This window comes from Agelaius phoeniceus, chromosome 5 (assembly GCF_051311805.1).
Source record: "Agelaius phoeniceus isolate bAgePho1 chromosome 5, bAgePho1.hap1, whole genome shotgun sequence".
Lineage (NCBI taxonomy): Eukaryota > Metazoa > Chordata > Aves > Passeriformes > Icteridae > Agelaius > Agelaius phoeniceus.
Genome location: NC_135269.1, coordinates 51,843,921 through 51,865,615, shown reverse-complemented (window position 1 = coordinate 51,865,615; position 21,695 = coordinate 51,843,921). Strand labels below are relative to the sequence as shown.

At 36.7% G+C, this 21,695-nt stretch overlaps 1 protein-coding gene across 9 annotated transcripts in view; it reads left to right on the top strand.

Annotated features, from left to right (window-relative positions):
• Positions 1-1,683: 1,683 nt before the first annotated feature.
• IQUB (IQ motif and ubiquitin domain containing) overlaps positions 1,684-21,695 on the top strand; it is a 78,724-nt gene continuing 58,712 nt past the window's right edge. Inside the window, exons 1-11 of one of the 9 annotated variants that reach the window (XM_077179011.1) lie at positions 1,684-1,808; positions 2,858-3,120; positions 3,999-4,130; positions 4,238-4,413; positions 4,658-4,813; positions 7,172-7,382; positions 11,002-11,177; positions 15,525-15,695; positions 17,078-17,254; positions 18,616-18,864; positions 19,285-19,470. In XM_077179011.1, the coding sequence (XP_077035126.1) occupies positions 2,892-3,120; positions 3,999-4,130; positions 4,238-4,413; positions 4,658-4,813; positions 7,172-7,382; positions 11,002-11,177; positions 15,525-15,695; positions 17,078-17,254; positions 18,616-18,864; positions 19,285-19,470 (1,863 nt within the window). In that variant the 5' untranslated portion in view covers positions 1,684-1,808; positions 2,858-2,891. Of the gene's footprint in view, positions 1,809-2,251; positions 2,357-2,389; positions 3,121-3,188; positions 3,714-3,998; positions 4,131-4,237; positions 4,414-4,657; positions 4,814-7,171; positions 7,383-11,001; positions 11,178-15,524; positions 15,696-17,077; positions 17,255-18,615; positions 18,865-19,284; positions 19,471-21,695 lie in introns of those variants that run through there. The other 8 variants (XM_077179007.1, XM_077179008.1, XM_077179005.1 and 5 more) reach the window with 8 other exon arrangements.

Here is a 21,695-nt window from a genome sequence, read left to right as displayed (position 1 = left end):
GTCAATAGAAGAGAAAACCAGTATTCCCAAGGTATTCACTCCAGAAACTATTTTCACTGCATTCTTTAGCATTGGGTTTTCCCCCCCACCTATCATTACTATAATTACATAAATATTTTAAATTTTGAAAAATTAAGAAGTGAAAAATACTTAGTTTTATTGTTTGGTTTTGAAGGATTTTTCAGTCTTGACCAAGATAGAAGCTGGTCTTTTCCTAAGTAAAACCACTAGATGGCATTCCAGAAGAGGACTTTGCTGAAGTCAACAAATACAATTTTCACATGAGAAATAGTAAGGGATTACAGACTTGAATGAGGGCCAATGCTGTCACATGAGTAATGAAAATTAATGGATTTTGGTAATAAGTATTGAGCTGACCTGAGAGAAATCAAAATAAATTTAAAAAAAAAAAGGCACAACAAACAAAGTATATAAATGATAGAGACATGAAATACTGGAGGTAGGGGGAGAAGGAGTTTCCAGAATATGGTAGCAACAATTGGAATTCTTTCTACTCTTCCATAACTGAGACATTTGCTGAACTTGTTCAGTTCTTTTTTCTACTTCTAAAGATGTATTTGTCATGTGATTTAAAACAGCTCTCCTATAAGCTTATTAATTGTCCTCCAGGGGAGAGGAAGTTTTTTTCATGGCCCACTGCTGCTGAAATTTGATATATGGCCTTTTAAAACTGAGTTTCACAAATGAAAACATACTCTCATCTTCCTTTCACAAATGCGCATCTGTGTCCTCCATACAGGTCCTAATTTATTCTGAGAGGAATATGCTAGCAAGGTATAATTTGAAGGCTAACTGATGATGTTGCTTGATTTTTCTCCTTTAATTGTTGGAAATACATGATGATGCAAAGAATTTTATAATCTGTTGTAATCTAATTTTATAATCTGTAGTAAGGTAAATCGCTGCAAGCTGTAGAGTTAACAAAGTTTAGATCTTTAAAACATTGAGATCATCACATTGAAGTCATGTCAATAAAAAAGTGGTTTATTTGCAAGGATGGGCCCTAGCAGAGACAGAGCCTTTTACACCAGAAAAACAACCTTCCCATCATGAGAGCAGAGCAAATACTGAGGTTTTTGTAATTCCTAACCTGCCATCTGTGCTGCTTAACCTATCCTGAGTGGCTGTGTTCTGAACCTGAAACCAAAACCAATAGGAGATGAGTGAAGGCTGCTTTTTATTATTTTAATATTCAAAGCTTATATGCTATTTCATTAGGGAAATAATGAAAAATCATTGCAACTTGAAAATGAGCTTGAATGTTTAATCAACTATATAAAAGTGACAAAGTGACACAAATGACAGTATCTTTCTACAGGATTAATGGTGATCCTATTCTGGGAGTTCAAACAAGGTTTTAGAAAAAACAGCATTAGTAGTAGTAATGGGAATTTTCTGTCCTTTAGATGCAGAGCAGGCCACGTTCAAGTGCAAACAATGTCTGGGAAACAAGGTAACAATGATCCTGGCATACCATTATTGAGTATCCATTTGAATTCAATGCCTGCTGAAAGGCTTTCTTTCAGCATTCTCTTGGAATTGCAACACAGAACTGTGTATTTCACATCTGAAAGTTCTGTGATGTGACCGTCCACTCGGTTTTCTTGTAGCATGCTGAAAACATTTGCAGGAGTTGTGTCAGAAATGGCACCTCAAACACCAGGAAATCCAATTTCGTATGGTTTTCATTCTGATTTGCAAGTCTTTAATTTCCAGTTACCAGCCTCAGGCCTCACGCCACGGACCCTCCAGGAGAGCAGCACGATTAGGCACAAGCCATGTCGCGGGTAGGCACTGCCGCACAGCTCGGAAGGGACGGTGTGTGGCACGAAGGCTGCCAACACTCACACACAACACCCTTTCTCGATGTCCAAGAGTTCTGGGGCTTTAGTACAACTTCTGCTATTATCCGCAGCAGAAGGATATAAGGAAAACCGGTGTTTTCATACATTGCTGCCGCTATGGGCTGGTACGAGCTCTCATCGCCCTGCTCCGGCTCACAGCGCGGGCACGGCCCCTGCGGGCGGGCCGGCACTGGGGCTGCTCCAGCCCAGCACGAGTTCGTGCAGCTGCTGTGGGCTGGAGGGAAGCAGGGCACTTGCTCGTCCTTTTGCACCGCCTCTCTTTCCTCTCTTCCCGACCCTTCTGGTCCCCGGGGCGTTTTCAGTCCGCCCGGCCCGGCCTGGCCCGGCCCCGCTCCCCAGTGCGCACGCTCCTGCTCCCCGAGGCCCGGCCCGGTTGCCGTGGCTACCGCGCCGCCGCCGGGCCGAGCAGCGCCTGCCCGGAGCGCCGGGCCGGGAGGTGCCGGGACAGGGACAGGGACAGGGGCGGCAGGGTGGGTGTGGGGGTCCCAGCCGTGTCCCGAGCGGCGGCCGCACCCCCGGCCCCGGTGCGCACTGTGCCGGGGGCCCGCCCGCCTGAGCCGTTTGGCATCCCCGGGCTGCCGCCGCGAGCTGCTGCGTCCCGGATCCTGCGGGTTTAGTTGTGGTTCTATGCTCAGGAATATGGACTTAGGACTCTTCCAGCCCGTATAATTTCGGTGGCAACTTGGAAAACCGTAAAGGTGTGCTGTCTCTGGGTAATGACCCCTTGGACCATCTTGTTCTGTAGGCAGAGAACGAGAGATAAAAAGAACTGTGCCGGCTACCTGCCTTGGAGTGTTGCCTTTGGTAAACACCAGCCAAAAGTGCTTTCTGTTTGGTGGAAGCAAACAGCTCATGCTGTTCTCAATAGGCCTTTTGGAATTAGATACAGAAAAAGCTTTTCAGGACATAATTCTGGTAGTAGAAATGTGCCAGTATGCAATTTATAATAGATCCTGTGATTATTGTTGCAGGAAGGTTAAAACCATGCAACTGATGCTTTAGAAAATGGAAGATGCATCAGATGGCTTTGAAGTTGTTACATCAGAAGGATCAGGTGCTGAGCAATCACCTGCATCCTCACAAGGAAAAGCAGTCGGAGAGGCTGGGGACCCAGCAGAAAAGCCTCTGCTTCCAGAACCTGCAGGCACTGCACAATCAGAGAAGGGCTGGAAGCAGCAGTCTCCTTCTCAAAATTCAGTACTACCACAGAGTACAGAAAAGGGGACAATGACAGGTAAAGAAGTTGTTAGAATGTTGGGTATTAATGGTTTAAAGAGATATTTTTTATTCAACTTGGTTATAGCTTCTTGCACTCCCACACACCCTCATTCTGTTTATGCTTGCTGAGATTTGGTCCTGCAGTACCTTTTAAATTCTCATTTGAAACATACTCCAAAGGTAAGGAATGTATTCTTTATCTCAAACTGTAGTAGTCATTTCTAGATGGCATTTTATAGAATGATCCTTGTTTCCAGAAATGTGTATGAGTAGGTATACATATTTTGTATGTGCATTTAAATTAACAGTTTAGCCAACATTCTAGAAATCACCTTACTATTTTACCTTTCTTAGATTCCCATGTAACTTACCTGCCACCCTTCTTTCTCCTTGTCTTTCTCCTGCAGTCTTCCAAATACTCCATCATTTCCTACATTTCCTACACCTGTTCTTCAGTCTTCTGGATGTCTTCAGTCACTTCCTCTTCCTAATACAGGACCCCATTTTCTTGGTTCTTCAGAGCAGAACACAGCATGTCCTGTTCAGCACCTGAGCACAGTGAATAACAATTCCTCGTATGGACCTCCTGACTACTTTCCTCTTGGCTAGGTTGCATTTATCTGCTCCCATTCTGAGAAGCTGGCTAGGAATATGTTTATGTGATGGCAGTATTAGATATATTAGTATATTAGTATATATTAGTATTGGTATATTAGATACCACCTTTAAAATTTATGATAATACTATTTCAGCTTTCAAATAGACTGTCTTTTAGCTGAAAAAATGCTGGTTATGCTGTGTTGCAGTGTTACAATAAAATCATCCTGGGGTAAAGTTGAAAGAGTTGTTTGTTTTGAGAAGCTTCTCAGGAATGAATTTTGGTTTTGTTTTTAGTAAGCATGATTAAGGATAATGTAACACCTAGGAAGACTTGGCCTAATTTTGAGAATCAGGAATGTTTCCCTGGAGAAGTCATTCAACAGGATTACCACATGCCTGATGTCATAACTGTCAGAGTAGAAACAGGTAAATGCTGCTTTTGCACATTTTTCAATACATATGTAAATATTGTCTAATCTAGATGTGTTACTGAAATAAGCAATATTTTTATTTTGGAACTTCCATTTTAACAGGTTCAAATTCATTTCAAGAAGTAGTTGTAAAAGTTGAAAGACCTACCTATAATAAACCTTTTCTGGGTGGATTTAGGAATGTGTCAACAGGAGTGGAATTTCATAATGCAGGATCACAAACAAAACCCAAAAAACGACCTGACAAAGGAATTCAGTTATTTTGTAGGGGAACACAGGTAAAGGCTTTGTAATGTCCTTTAAGAATGTTGTTTTTGCCAAATGAAATAGAATGCTGGCACTATTTCTGATAGGAAGGAGGAAGTAAATCTGAGATAAATGTGCAAATGATAGTATTTAAGAAATAAATATCATTATTCTTGTGATTTTTATTGCAAATAGCTAATTTTGCCACTTACTGTAAGGAGGAAAAAAGAAATCTCTGTGTATTTGCTTCTAATCTGACATGCATTTTTTCCCCAGACGGCCGTGGAAAAAAATACGCGACAACAAACAAGAAATACAACATCGACACAGATGACTAAAACTGGCCTTTATGTATCAAACATGACTGACAAACTAATAACTCCTGGAAAGTATTTTACAGCAGAGGAATACCATAAACGTAGAGTTGAAGCAGTAAGTCCTTATCTGTTTGAAACTATCGGTAAAATAATGAATTGTGAAGGTTATCTGAATATTTAATGAGTGTTCAGAGTGTTCAAAGATGGAATTTCAAAGTGAACTGTAAAATGTCTTCTTATGCTCATCTTTTGTAATCTTTCAGATACAGGGGAAGTGCGTGTTTGCTCTGGGGTTTTAGTGACATTTGATACCTTGCAATCTCTTAAATATTAAGAATTCTGAAATTAGTGTTTTCTGTCTCACAGTGACAGTTAAGTTCCCATGTAGAGCATTAAGGATTAAAACAGGCTTGTTCTTACAACATTCTCATGATCTCTTTGGAATAACCCTAAGATACATGCTTAATGTATGGCCTGAAATAAGTGCAGTATTGGGTTAGGATTTAGGAGATCTGCATTCAAGCTTTTGAGTTTTGAGAACAATCTATTATTGTTCCTTGTCTGTTTGGTTGGGGTTTTTTTATCAGACTTAGTAGGTTACCTTGTGCAAGCTGATCCATTTTGGATTCTGTTCAAGATCCCTGCTTTGACACTAAAGTAGAAATGGGCTGTTCAAACACAGGCAGTGGGTCTGTGGGGTTTTCTGGTGCACTGAGTTGCCTCATGAAGGCAATTCATATTACAGATTCTGCATGTTCATTGTGCAGAGGATGCCATTTAAGCCTTCCACTCTGCTTTTTGGAAACCATGTGTTCTGTGACTCACATCTAACTCAAGTCTGCCCTAAATTGTGTTAGATGAGGCACTGCTTTGTAAATGCTCTAGTTATTCATTTGATTGCTGGAAATGGACAGTCTGAATCCAACTGAATGGAGAAACAGTTGATTCCCCAAATGTCTAAGTAGAATAATTGTATTGGTAATTGTATTGACATGGTTGGCAAGATCTTTAAAGTTTTCTGGGCAGAAGTTTTCTTGTAAATGTGGTGGTGTTAGCAGGGGTCCCAGGACGAGAGAAGAGATGAGAATCTTGACTCCATGTTTCAGAAGGCTGATTTATTATTTTATGATATACATTATATTAAAAGAAAATGATATATTAAAGCTACACTAAAGAGTAGAAGAAAGGATTTCATCAGAAGGCTTGAAAGGAATACAAAGGAATGGAATGATAATAAAATCTTGTGACTGACCAGAGAGTTCAAGACAGCTGGACTGTGATTAGACATTAATTTAAAACAACCACATGAGACCAATCAAAGATGCACCTGTTGCATTCCACAGCAGCAGATAATTATTGTTTACATTTTGATTCTGAGGCCTTTCAGCTTCTCAGGAGAAAAGATCCTAATGAAAGGATTTTTTATAGAATATGTCTGTGAGAGTAAGAACTTCCTAAATCAGTCAGCTTTAGCTGATGGCAATGTGCATCTTGTAGAAGTGGAACCCAAGTAGGGAGTAATTTCCTCAGGACTACCAATATGTTTTACTGTGGTCTTTAGTGACCCTTATGGAAATCTGAAATGTGTCTATAGGTAATTGATAATGCACAGTAGAGAGATGTCAGCTTGGTGTTGGTTCACATTGATGGATTTGCACAGTGCTGTAGAGGTCCATATTGAAATACTGTTTGAAGACATATTCAAGAGAAGTTTTAGATTAAGATATTACCAGAGACAGTGGGACTGTATTAGTATGATTTTGTGCTTGATAGCTTTTGATGCTGAACAATGTTTGGTACCTCAAGGCATTGATCTGACTGAACTGTTTGTAGTGCAAGTACTAACTCAGCCAGCAGAAGCTGAGGCTTGTGCAGTATCCTCTCTTAACATATCATAGACATTTCCCCAGTCCTCAATAGCCACAGCTTGGCAAGGTCGATGATTTAATTTTCTTTTTTCATTTCTGTCATAACAGCATTAGAAATTTCACTTTCATTATTTGTTCACAAATAAAATGCAGTTGATATTGTGTCTATGTGTTGATTTTTGTAACTAGAAATTTAAAAGAAATTTTGTAAATGTGTCTACATTTCCACTCTGTAAATTGGCAGTAAGATAAGGCAAAGAACAAAAACAGTGCATGGCAAAATACATTTTTAAGGGGAGATTTGAAAAAGAAAAATGGATATTTAAATGTAGTTTATATTTTGATTTGATTATTTGAACCTATTTTATCTACTGTACTCACCGGGTAAATTCCTGCAGTTACCTAACTGAGTAATCATACTAGTGCTTAAACTAATAGTACATGATTGATTTTTTAACATTTAAATTAGTTTCAGTACAAGAAAAATCTTAGAAAATGTAGTTAGGGAGCTGAAGAAAAGAAGAGTTAAGAAATAATACTACACTTCAAAATACTCTGTTGTTTTATTTTAAATTCACGATTCTTTGGTATTGTATCACATATAGGTAATAGTAATACAGAAGTATTTCCGTCGTTGGCATGCTGCATATTTAGTACAAAATCTGAAGGAACAAAGGAGGTTAAGGCTGGCACAGGAGGCACAAGAAGAATTACAGAAAAAATGGGAGAAAGAAGAAAAATTGAGGAGGGAGTATGAGAAAAAACTGAACCCTAAAACAAGAGAAGACTTTGAGCTACTCTACCATGACTTGCAATGTAAGTTTTCTTAAAGGGATATCCTTAAAGCAACAAAACAGTACAGTTTGTTTGAAACAAATTTCGGGTTTTTACATGTTTTTATAGATTTTTTTTTCTGCTTGTCAGTGGAATCTTTTTCATTGTAAAATTACTTTTTCATTGTAAAATTATTTTACTTTCTTGTATTACTAGAAACAGGAAGAAGGCCTTGATGCTCTGTAAGCACTGCTCAACAATAACCAAACATCCCTGTGTTATCAACATCCAGCACCTTACAAGCTGCTGTGACTAAAAATTAACTCTGTTGCAGCCAAAACCAGTACACCTTTTTTTAGAAACAACTGGCTTATAGAATAGTGCTCTTTGGCAGTTTTATTAACATTTTTTATTTATGTCTAAAGTTAAGGTCAGCTAGAAGAACAAAAGACTGTTTTTTTAGATCAGAGTTGCTTTTATCTTTCACTCTACATTTAAGATGCTGAAGAATTTTTGTACAGAATTTTACAACATATTAGGAAGAAGTTATTCCTTTTGTCTTAGTTGTCCTCTACTGATGCTTTTTCTCCTTCCTAGTTCATTCCATGTTTCATAAAACTGTGTTGTCAACATTTTAAAAATTTTAAAAATCTCTTAGGGATTCTGCAGGATATTCTGAAAGTCATACATTTCCTGTTCTTGGAGTAGATGATGTTTAATACAGGCAAGCACCTCTAAACTTCTTCAGAAAAATAATGTGAATACTGCAGATAATTGACATAAAACCTTACAAGAATGCAATGGTGCAAATAGAACAAAAAACTTTTGTTTTTCCTTTGGAAAAACAAAAACAGTCAAAAGCTGTGCACTTGCAGCAGCATATAATGAAACTGCAAGACAAATTTTGGTTTTTTACAATGCCTTGCCTCTTTTAAACCAGAGGTTTGTACTGTGACTTGTAACAATTCTTATGTTATCTCAGCTACAGTGCTTTATGGTCTAGCTCTTTACCAGTTTGGATATTGTTGTCCCTGTAGCAGAGCTGACCTAAGAGATGACCTGCTTCATTGCAAAGCCACCTGCCCTGCCTTAAACCATCTCAGCTCTTTCTTCAGTGGTAAACTGAGCATAAATTTGATGGCATGTGTTATTCATAGAGTTTAGGATCACGATTCAAAAATTCCCAAGTTACACACTAATCTTTTAGTGCTGTCATACTTTGTGTGGCTTTGTCTGAATTAATAACTGATTTATAAATATCACTGTTCGTGACAATTGTAAAAATTATTGCTTGTCTTGAGCTTTGCAGTTATTGGAATGGTATCTTCATGAGATTTGTGGCTTGTTTGAGGTTGTCTACCCCCTCCTCTTTTTCTTTGTAGATAGTTTGCTTTTCACTTCCCAAGAATCAAGCCCTTTTCAAGTTGTACCTGACTAAGTAATCAAAAGCCAAGGTACTCAATTAGTACTTTTTTCCTTGCCACTTATGAGAAGTCTTACTATTTCACATCTGATTTTTTTTTTAAGTGTGAAAAGTCTTACTTGCAGTAGAAGCAACCAAGTCCTGTTGAAGTTATGGAAGAGTGCTGATCTTCATGATATTTTTAGATCTAAAACTTGTGGTTATGCAAGTGTCTCTTGCTTAATTGAATGACTTTGGATTCACAAAAAATAAAAGTTTCAGCCAAGCATGTTCAGGAATTTCATATCTAGTCAACCTGAAAAAAACATATGCCACTTCAGAAGAGAACAAATTCCAGTATTTGAAGTGGCTTTTTTTTTACTATTTTGTTAAATATAATGGTCTGTATCCATCTTACAGTTTAGTTTTTGTTAACTGGTGTTGAGTAGTTGCTACTCTTCATGGAGATTTGCAGTCATGCTCTTCATTTTAATAGAGCTTAATGATTCTAGCAACTTGGGGTTTTTTTCCTACCTGCATCTGAAACAATTTTGCATTCTTATAGTGCCAACAATTTACACAAGCTAAATCATTGTGACAGTAATAGAATGAGACTATTGTCCTCCAGGGATCTGTGAAGGTTATTGCTGTAATCACAACAGGGTTACTATTACAGGGTCAGCCAGTACAAGCAATTCCTGGTGGTACAAGAACTTGCCTGTTGACTATATAGTGCAAATGAGGTCTATCTATATATGCAGCATGTCTGCATAGGCATTTATTATTTATTTGAAAAGTATGAACTATTTTACTTTATAAACAGTGGAGTAAAAATTGTAATGAGTAAAATCTCTGCAGACAGATAATCTGCAGAACAGATAATCTAAGTGGAGGTTAGATTGGTTGCAGGTAAATGGGGAATCAAGAGGTGAGTATCAATGGTGAGTGGCAGCTTTTTCATTTCTGAATGTATAAAATTGCTTACTGTATTTATTGCTCCACCTTAGAAGTTGCTGGGGGGCATTATTATGCCCCCTTCAGGCATAATAAAGCTTCATGTAAATAATTCTGTATAATGCTGTTGTTTGGTGAATTGGCTGTATTTAAAATATATATCTTTGGGTTCTCAGAACTTAGCAGACAGCTGTCATATTACAGCTTGGAGAGCCTTAAGGAAATGAATTGAAATATTTAAAAATGGAAAACAAGGTGTTGTAGATAAGAAGCCACAGGCAGAAAATAAGCCTTCCTCCTTTCCCTCCTCCTGCCTCTAATCTTCCCCGATCCAGAATGTTACAGGCTTTTTCAGTGCCTCACATATTGAATGTTTTTTTTTTACTCTGGGTTTTGCTTTTGCGTAACCGTTCTGGGATGATAACAACACTTTGAGGTATTCTTCAGGAATGTTGAAATTTTGGATCTTATAAAATTCCCTACAAAACTCTAGAGGTATTTGAACTAGATCAGACTTTTCAGAGAAGCCAGGAATTGTTATGGGATATGCAAAGGCAGTAAACACAGTTTGATTTTAGAGGCAGATTTCTCTAAAGCCATGCAGTGTCTATATTGGCAGCAAAAGTGTCAGGGGGTCAGATTCTTATGCAGCATGTACTGATCCATGTGCTGCTCTCATCACCATCCTGTGGCTTCTTCTGTGACCACTTTCACCCACTTGAAGGGTTATGTTATAGAAAATGAAAGGGAGAGTAAAGCAATGACTTTATGTCAAGTTATTAATGTGTTCTCATCTGCCTTGGGTGGCAAAAGGTGATACCACTGCAATATCCAGTGTAAAACCTGAAGTGCTAAATGTGACTGTCAGTCAAGTTTTATCTCAGTTTTGGAGGACTTCAAGCTTCTTTAGCTTTTACTCATTTATGCAGGGAGAAGCAGTAATATTCTCAGCACTGAGTACTAGTGGTACCACAGTAAGATGCAGCCATTTCATCATACATTTCCACAGGAGCTAAATCCTTTTTCTCACATACAGATTTTTTTCTCCTACTCATCCTTGAGTTTGGAGTACAAATTGGCAGTCTGGAGTTGATGTACACACACATACTATAACAGAACATCTGTATAATTTACATTCATTTCTAGGCCATCTTGCATGTATTGAAAATAGCTATAACCATAAATTCCCTAAAATGGAAACTGAGTTTTAGTGAATATTGAAAGAAAATTCAATTATGTTGTTTCTTAAATATGAAAGCAGAAATTTTGCTGGAAAGCATCTCATGAAAATATTTGTATCTGCAGTATGGATGCAGGAGGAGACTGAGCGAATTAACAGAACTCTTACTGGAGCTAAAAGAAAGGCAGCACTTTATGCACTTCTGGAAGAAGAGACAGAGCTCATTGCTTGCATTGGAATGCACAAATTAAGTGCCAATCTGGAGAATCAAAAAAAAGCAATACTGCACTTTCTGGGTAAGGTCAGTAATTACTCTGATCATAAAGAACATTAAAGTACAGGAACAGAAAAAACACCTGCAAGGTACAAAAATACCTTTTGTAGTTTTTAACAGTTAATCATGTGAATGCAGATGTTATAAATAACCAAATTATGTGGTTGTTCATGTTAATACAATTCAGTAAATTTCTTTTTTCCAAGCTGAGAATTTCATAGCTGCCACACCAACTGAAGGCTGAACAGTGGATAACTAATGCTGTTAACTGTAAAAAATACAAACAATACATATAATTAATTATAATAACATAAATATGTTATCCTTCAGGAAGTAAATTTTTAATTAATTTCCCAAATGATAATAGGCCTCTGGTCATCATATGTCTGTCTTTAAAGAAAGCATTTATTCTGTTTCCCTGTATAGAGAAGAGTTTGAATCTGATGTTGAATTCAGTTATTGAATCACTGACTTTAGTTCCATTAGAACTTTAACTTGAGATTTCATTCTTGTATAATCTTGGGGATGATAATTAAGGGAAGTGTTCTTCAGTCTTTATAAAAAAAAAAAAAGAGAATTCTTTAATTCACAAAAATGATTTAAATTGGCATTAAATTCAGTGGTATCTTAATGTAAAATACAAAAAAGCCCCTTGTCCTTTTAGGTAGATGTCCAGCCATTGGAAAAAAGTAATAGTTTAGTTTCAAAATCTATGACATGATTATGAAAAGAAATACTGCAACAGAAATGGTTTTTAGCTATCTAATTTTTTTTATTATTGTTATTTTAAAATTTTGACTATTGAGTGCTTAAAAGTAAAAATGGTGGTTTTGTCCAAAAGAGACTTTTTTCCATTCTTTTTATTACTCATGCAGGGGAACTGTACTCTAAATGTGATTTGATAAAATGTATTCAATTTCTCATTATGAACAAGTTGCTTATCTGAAATGTTGGTGGAACTGTTACCGCATTTATTGCTGTGGTATGACTGTTTTCTGTCTTACTGCTTTCAAGAATGAAAAAAAAAACCAGAAAACCAAATAATTAGGATTATTTTCAGAGCCTTGAATCATTTCTATGTTTAATGTTTGCTTCTTCTACTTACAATCTGTTCTGTTACCTTCTTAGAAAAAGAAGCCTGGAACAGTCAAAGCAAATATATTTCTCTTTTAACTGACTCTGTCGTTACTTTTCCATAAGGACTGTTTTCTTGCGTCCTACCTGTACAAATTGCTTCCAGCACATATTCTGACAAGCTGTGCAGTTTTCTTACATCTAGAATCAGAAGCAAAATGTTCTTCAGCACAAGAACTCTCAGTGACAGTTTATGTTTGGAGAATCAGGAGACACATCAGAGACAACTGATATTTTGTCTTTCCAAACAGTGGAAAGACAAGTGGAAAGACTGTTTTTCCTGAAGCAGTCACTAATAATTTATTTATTCCTACTTTAAATGTATAAATTATGCTTTTCATGAAAGGGACTGTAATCTTTTTAGTTTTGAAATTTATTGAGCTTCTGAACTATTGCACATTCTGTGCAATGTTTCATGTTTTTTTCATGTCAGCTGTAGGATTTTGAGTGTTGTTCTAACATGGAGATAGTTCTAACTCGGAGAAAAAGTAAAAATTTTTGCATTTTTATAAAAGATAAATCTAATTTTGTACATCTCAAAATTAGATGGATGGTTTGCTATGACTGTAACAGTGCAACTTAAGCACTTTAAATTACAGTATGAAATTTATTTTTGAGTGCTTGATTAGAGATTATTGGTTTTTTTCTTGAACTTTGAGCTGGCAATGTCGATCTGGACACTTGCTAGTTAAAGCTGCAATAATATCTTTCACATCTGAAGACTGCAAGCTGCAATAGCCAATGTGGCATGAAAGTTGCTTCTCCATGGAAACCTTTGTTCCCTTCTTTGCTACTTTAAGCATGTACCTCCACAGGCATGTGTGCCCTTATGAAGGCTGCTACTGGTTGTGTGTGCCCTATGTTCTAGGGGGTTCTTTATGCTGAGCTTATTCTTCTTCAGCATTTGTACTTTGGAGTGGAAGTATTTGATTAAGCTTTTGTACAGCAATCATATTTAAAGAAATTTGTGTCACTATTAACTGTCACTCAGTTCATACCTTTCATGCCTTGTACTATTTCTGCACACATCCTATGGAATTTTTTTTGATTATACTTACCTTTTTCTCTCTCTCTCTGTGGTGGTGTGTTTCTCTCCTCAGGCACTTTTTCTGCTTTCATGCATTAGCAGCAGAGTGTAGTTGTAGTAATACAGATAACAGGATTATTGTAAATTCCACAGCACTGCCAGCAGACTGAAAGACAAGAGAAAGCTGGCAGAAGATCTCAAAGTTTTAGTTTTTCTCCTGTCAGTCTGGAGTACAGAAAAATAGTCCTGAAACCAGAGAACTTGTGATTCTTTCTTTTTTTTCAGTAGAAGGCTGCGTATTTTTTTTTTTACATTTAAAAAATTTTTAATGTAAGACCCAGCTAAGATAAGGTAGTAAGAAAAAATACAGAAGTTACAGATTTATTTTTGAAGAAATAATTATAATAACAGAATTGGTCTGTATTAAGGGTCATTTGAAGAATGGGTTACCAAGTCTACTTGCACCTATTTGGTCTGCAAATTATCAGAAATATCTGATTTTACTGACTATTTCTTAGGGTCTACCCTGGCCATTGATTTTTTCCTAGCATTAGCAAATGACCTTTCTCTGTTATTGTAAGTGATTTCCTTGACAAGGATCAAATGTCAGTACTGAATTAACTACTATATGGAAAAGAGTGATTTGTCCCAGTCTAACATACAAAGGATTGTCAGTATGATAGACCTTCTAAGTTGGTCTGAATTTCATTGTTTACAAAGTGTGGAGTTTTGGTTTTATTTTAGGGTTTTTTAAAGAATTTCTAGTATTGTACAAAGATAGTGAAACAAAATGAACCTACAATAGAATGCTCCCTATATATGACAGAGAAAAAACTGCCTTGCTCAAGTTTTGCAGAAATTGCAAGATTTCACCAAGTAATTAAGAGTTGGTTGGTTGGTTGGTTGGTTGTTTTGGGGTTTTTTTAGCAAATGTCTGGTTTTGCTATTGCATTTCTTAGTTTTGGCTGTTAAGAATATCTCCTTTAATTAGATTTCTACCCCCACTGATAATGTAATTTAGTGTCATTAATTTGATGTTAAATCCTTTCTAAAATTATTTTTTCTTTCTTTTCCTTACCTATTTATTTAAAAGTGAGGAAAAGTTTTCATTGTAGTGATAATTAATCATGTATCTTCCAGCTGTCTAAATATTCTTGATATTTTTATTACTTATCACCATATCAAGTCTATTTCATCAAAATAATGATTGTCAATGCTGGGATCATGTCCAGAAAACTACTAGGCATGTGAATACTGCATAAAGTGTTCCTGTTGTTAGGTCACACTGAGACTGCAAGGTGAACTTCGTGAGTGTTAGTGAGTACTTAAGTTCCAAATATAGTGAAAGAGAATAATTGAAACATAGAAAGAGGTTTCAAGTACCTCTCCCCATTAAGAGAAGGAAATAGAGTTAAGTAATGTTGGGAGAGACTTTTGAAAACTCTTTTTCTATTGGAATTGGACACCTGTCTCTTTATGTAACAGTTATTTCTAACCAAAACCCATTTTCTGGAAAGAAGAAAATGAAGAAAATGGTTGTACTTTTTAGATCTTGTGGGGCAGGTGACATCATGGAACTTCTGACTGTCTATGAAAGTTAAAGGTGTGCAAAGAGCTAATTGAAGCACAAGGCATATGGCATGTGGTGAAGTTAGCAAACAAGAAGCTAGGTGAAGTGTCTGGTAAACTATAAACACATAGCTTGCCCTAGCTCTAACAAACTGTATTCCTTCTATCCTTCTCTGCAACTAGTATAAATAGAACAGTTCCCTGGAGATACTTTTTATGGCAGTAGACTTTAAGGTCTTAAATTTTCAATCTTTGCACAGTCAACAGACCCATTGATTTTTACTGATAGTTTGATGGGATATATGACTGCAAAGTGAAATACAAAACAAATGTATTCTAACACTACTGTCAGTAAATTCACTTTAAAGAAGTAGAGCATATCCCTGTAGGAGAATATTATTTGCTTTTTATCCTGTAAGTCAAAATTGTCATGACCTGCTGCTTTAAATAAAGTACGCAATTGAATGCTTGCTTTGGTGGAAGAGGTGCTGTATCAATATCACCAATAGAATTAGCCTTTTGCATTAGTCAAGCATTAATGTTGAGTCCTTCTTTGCTCTGATAAAACTTGATGTAACATAATGCAATTGTTCAGCTGGTGGTCAGATTTTAATAGCTCAGAGTTCTACAAATTGTTTCTGAAGTGTGCACAACCTAGGAGGTGGAAAGCATTTGATGGAAAAATCACTGAAATGGATACACAGAACTCACTCCGTGGCAAAGAACTACTTGAAATCTACCGCAGCATTAACCTAAAGGACATCCCAAAAGATGAGAGGATATCTGTGCTGTTAACACTCAAATGGACAGTGAAGGTAAGGTTTAGTTTTCTATTTATGTTTAGCTTGAAGCTGTACTTTCCAAAGGTGCTGTCACTTAATTATGTTGACTCATTTGCAGTGCTGCTGCTGGCAGACAAGTGCCATGATGGTGAGCTAGAGACCCTCATGCACTATCTGGTGTGTGAGTGTAATTTAAATTCCAGATACACTCTAAATTCATCTTTCACTTTATCATGTGCATGTTTGTCTTCAGGTTGTGTTTGAATTTTAACCCCGTGGTTTTAGACTTCTTTGTATATTAATACATAATACAATTTTAGTACAAAGTTTTGTTTCCTACTTAATATCAATCTTATGAGTACTGTGGCAGGGATATATGTGGCAACTACCATTAATTTTTTCTCAGTTCTTTGAAATATCTGTTTAGAACCTTATCTATCTGTTGGTTTGGATTACCAATTTTATGGGTAGCAAATACTGATTTTTTTCTGCTTCTCTTTGCCTGCTGCCGCTGTTGCTGCTAGTGTTCCCAATGAATTTGAAGCTGGTTGCATTTATTTTTAGTCTTTCATATAGGTTTTATTTATTTACTCATGTACAATAAGAATGAGTTTCAAGGTCCTTTCAGGATGATACTGTTGACATCAGCCTAGAATAGAATGCTGCTTCCTGGTCTTATTAAAACAACAAGCATCTTGCTGTTTGTTTTAGTAGTGGCAGTATTTGATTTAAAGTCACTATGGCATTGAGAACACTTCTGGTTTATGAACTCTTGCCCATCTTAACACAAGTCAATATTGCTGTAGTGAACAAGTGAATTTCTGTAAATTAGCACTCTCTTTTGAGAAATCACTGAACTCATTCACCTCTTATGTCTCTCTCTCTGGAGAATCTCCTGCCAAGCATTAGAAATATTGAAGTGACTAATTTCCAGGCAAAGTCCCCCATGCCTCTAGTGTGGTGGATTTTTTGGGTTTTCTTGTGGCATTTTTTTTAAACCCGTCCATATTACACCTCCAATCTCATAGCCAAAGGAAGCTTCTTAGGGAAATATTTCTTTGGACTTTTGAAGACTTAAAATTTTGCACTTGTTGAGTACCTCTGCTAAGTATCTTTTAGTGCTTCCAGGCTTACAGTTCCTCACAGCTTTGGTATACATATACAGGCTCTTTAAAACAGAATCTGTAAGCATTCTCACTTTTGTAGTTCTACAGTTGTTTCCCTGGAGATTTTTTTTCCCTGAGAGACTAACGAGTTCTTCTGTGAACATGTTCTTGTATGAACATACAGAGGTATGAATGGTAATGTCCATAGATTCCATAGGTTGCTTTCATGTCTTGTTGAATGATTTTGTTTGTTTGCTTCTTTATGGTTGTGCACTTTATTTTCCTTTTTCTCTCTGTTTTTTTTTCCAGGAACATGAATGTAAATTAACCCAGGAAATAGTGGCATTAATTGACAGGGAAATTGATCTTATGTCAAGAGACGTGAAAGAATGCAACTTGGAAGGACTGAGGAAAAGAATTTGTACATTATTTCTCCAGTATATCAAAACTCCAGAGTTTAACCCTCAAGTTGCTGGGTTAATTAAGGTATTATTCTTATTTTGCAGCCTGACATAGTGGCCATTGAACTAAAGAGAAGGGGGATGGAAAATATTGAAAGGTTTTTTATTTTACATTTTGCTGTAGAATTCGTGGAGGAGTTCCTCAGGAAGTAAAATGTAGCAAGTACATAGGTTTCACACAAATAAATTTATATTGTCCTATTAGGAAGCATGGGGCATAGACATGGTCATAAGCACCTGACAAGTGGCTGGCAGCACTGAGAGAGCCCAGGAACTCTTGTGTCTGAAATAAAAAATCTGAAAGCTATAAATAGTAGATCTCATGGAATGGTATCAGCAAAATGTAATAGCAAAGCAGTATCAGTATACCGAGAGATGAAGTTATGTTTTTTCTACTGGTCAAGAGGCCGCATGCCATGCATCCAGAAAGGAAGAGCATAGCCCATGTCAATGTCTAGTGAGTTTGCACCTAAGCAAAAACTGTTCCAGGCTTCTGTTGCAGAATCATTTACTACTTTGTGTGAAGAAGATGTGGTTAGTTTTGTGTGTTTTTCTTTTCTGACTACATATTACAAATAAAAATATGAATCACTGTCGTATGTTGCTGCTCTAAGTAGCAATGTCCATTTTGCATCTGTCAGAAGAGCATTCCTCATACAGTGGTCAATATTATCTCAGGAGTAGAGAATCTGTCAGATGTAGATGTTAGATTTAGAACCAACTAACAGTTAATGTTACACTTGGTTTATTAGCAGAGACTGAAGATTATCAGACTACTCATAATGTCCAGTTACAGACTCGGTCCGTCTGCACAGACCACATTACATTCTTTTTAGAACCCATGAAGGAGTGTGGGGATGAGGAGGTCACTATCAAGTTTAGTCTATTTTCTTCCCATGTGTTGTTTCTGGACATGTGGGACTGATGATTTTGTATTCTTATGCCAAAATATTAATATGCCCATAATCTCAAGGTTTTATCTTTGTCATAAAGGGCAGGTTCTACATGAAAAATCAAATGTGGAGAATTTAGTTTCTGTTTTCTCTGTGTTGTCATCTTTCCAGAATAATTGACAATCTGCATACATAAAAGCACCAGGAAGAGCACTGGAACATAAATTTTAGGATCTTCATATAGCTTAAAAATGAATTGACTGATTTATATAACTGATTTTAGCAAATGCAGTAAGAAAGTACAGTTTCTCTTGGTATCCTATCCAGGAAAAATCACAGCACTTTATTGGGTATTTTTAAATAAATACTTTAGCTTTTACATGTGAAAATACTTGCATGAAGATATGGAAGACTTATCCTGAGAGTGTTTGAGTAACATACAAGTAATACAAAGGTACCCTGTGGTAAATTAACTTTTTTTTTTTAATTTTAGGTTCCACAAGATCCCTTAACACTTTATAAAAACGTTTACTTCTGTCATAGCTGTGAAAAGTACTTACCACCTTCTGAGTTTCCCATTCCTGCAAGTTCCCACACCATTGGCAGATGTCGCTCCTGTTACCAGCTTGATAATGAGGCTCGGAAACGAGAAGCATATTTCAAGTACAGACTCATACTGGAAAATCTCAGGAAGTCTGAAGTTGATTATCAGGATGATAGTAAAATTGTTTTCTTAGTTCAGGTACTGTTGGAAAGAGCACTGAAACTCATAGTAAGCAGTGGCTTTGACTATATGTCCTCTATTTTGTGTTTGTTGTGGACAGATTGAGAAACGGGCTAAAAGCTACAGCTTCTTCCTGTGATATGTGATGTTCCACCCCATAAAGAAGCAGCCCTTAAGCTCTTGAAGCATAGGTGTGCTTTAAAAGGGGGTCTGCAAGCTGTACACTAAAAGAAGTCTAGCTGACAGGTCAAAGAATCAGATGTTCAACAATTATGCAAAAGTATATATGTATATCAAGATGCTCTTTAATCAAGTGATCATATGACATGTGCATAGAATTTTTTTTTAACCCAAAGGTTTATTTGCATTTTTACATGGGTTCAAGAGATGTAGGATGAAACATGATTCTTTTCTTTTTGATCCTGTTTTCTATTTCAGCTTCCAGATATGCAGTACCTGATTGAGAACATATGGAACTGCCAGTCAGCTCTCAGTGCCTGCAGTGACCTGTATGAGTTGGTTATGGTCAGGTGGGATAAGCAACATGAGTGGTCTCCATGGAACACTATTCTGCTCACTAAAGAAGAGGCAGATGCACATCTTAAGCTGCATAACCTTCAGAAGGTAAATTTCAATGGGCTTTATTTTTTACCGTATTTATGTTATGTTTTAGTAGAATCCTGTGACTAGTTATGTTGGGCCAAATTTAGTCATTACACTTGTCCGTGTTTGAATTGGCTCATTGTGACTATTTAAATGATTGCAGTACTATTAAACAGAATAGACAGTCGTTCAGAAGGCATCTGGCATGTACATTGCATTCCATGTACCTGAACTCTGTCTTGCCCCAGTTCTCCCTCCTGAAAAGCAAGAAGCTGAGTGGCCTCACCCATGCTGCCTGCTGAGAACAGTCCCATGCATGCTCTCTTCCTTCAGATCAGATCAGACAAGAGCCAGGCTGGATGAAAAGCATTCTAAAGACTAACCATAAATACTGTGTCCATTGTGTGCCTGTGCTCTTGGACATGCTCTGGCCTCATTAGTTTCTGGTCTTCTAAATTTCTCATCAAAAAGAAGAATGGTTCCTTGTCCATAACTTGTCCATTTGTCATCATAAAATTTGTCACTACTTTCTTACATAAGTATCAGCTAAGTATCCCTTACAATGTAACCTTATAGTTTGCATTTAAGCAATAGAGGCATAATTTCTCTTCTGAATTAAAACCACTTAGGACTGCATTAAACTCATAATCAAAACTGGATTTTTACACAAATCCTCCCAAATTCCATATCTAAACATGGTAGTCTTTGAAATACCTCTCCACTGAACATAATATATTAAGATTATTTAGTTTTGTAAGGCACAGGAGAACCCTGTGAGTTGTGTTTGTCCTGCACTTAATAATGGCTTATTAAGCCTTTCAGTTCCAGGTTATTGATTTCTATAAGTCGTGATCTGCACTCATTGTTGCCTAGTGTTCTTTTGTTTTGGGTGTTCTTGATTCAATTTTTAACACAATATATGTGCATCAAAAATGCAGCTTCAGCTGTTATGTATTGCTCTTCTTTCTGGAAGTCCTAAGAGCAAACTAAACAGAGCAAATTAATTGCTCTCTTTGAAGTGTTGCTTTATGGATGAAATGTATCAGGGAATTTTAAAGGCAAAAGGAATTCTGCAATCCATTATATTTTGTGTGTGAGTGCCCAGTGTGTGTCTTCAAGCAGACATGTTTATGTGAGCTTTAGCTTTAGAAGGTAAAATCAGTTTCAAGCTGAGAATCTTTTTCTTAGCTCCCCTCACTCACTGTGAGTCAAGAAGGCTATTCAGACAACCTGAATCTAGTGATGCTCCTCAGCACCCATAAATTTGTTACCAGCACTATGTCAGGCAAAGATCCTGATGGAGCACTTCTCTGGTTTGATGCCATGAGTCTGGATGTCATAGTCAAAGAAATGCCGTGAATTTGATCAGGTCCAGGGCTTCAGTGGATGGGGGGCGGGGGGGGGGGAGTTAGGTCAGGACAGGTAAGCTACACAAGCCTACATAAAAACCATGAGGTATTTTCATTAGCTCTTGCAACAAATCTGGATGTGAATCAGTTGTAGTGAGGACTCAACTTTCTTCTTCAAAAGAATAAAATGAGGAGTGTGAAATAAGGGAAATGAGGCGAAGATAGAATGTTGTAAGTTGAATCATTGTTTTCATTCACCGAAACAAAAAAGGCCTCTTAAGCCTTTTGTTCAATAGCAATTATTCATAGTGATTTTACTTCAAAGCAATTATTCAAAGTGATGACTACAGCAATCGCAAAAGGTTTTTTCAATTAAATATTCTGGTTATTTATTCCATCATCCAAACTACTAATAATAACTAGGAACTTGGGAAAATGTCACCACTGCATGCAAGTGCTGACTGAAATGCTGCAAAATACTTGCTGCCATGATTAGTTGAAAATAACTACTCTGATTCTTATCAAGGAATGCCCCTACATCTTCTCCTTGCAAATGTTGCTATCTAAGTGTTGCCTTATTTAATTTTCAAATGTAAGTGCATATGTTCTCACCAGAAATAAATAAATAAGTAAATAAGTAAGTTTAATCCTGAATGGATAAAAAAAGTTACTCTGGTTTTAAAACACGACTAATATTTCGCAAGGAGAAATTTTCACTACTGGTCCATAAGATAGTACTATAGAACTACAAAATATTTCATTATGTATACATACAAATAAATGATCTGCCTTAGTTTATTAAAAGATCACTATTTATAATTTCTAAAATATGTTGAAATATTTATAATGTCTAAAATATGAAGCAACACATATATTTTTAGATATCTTAATTGTATT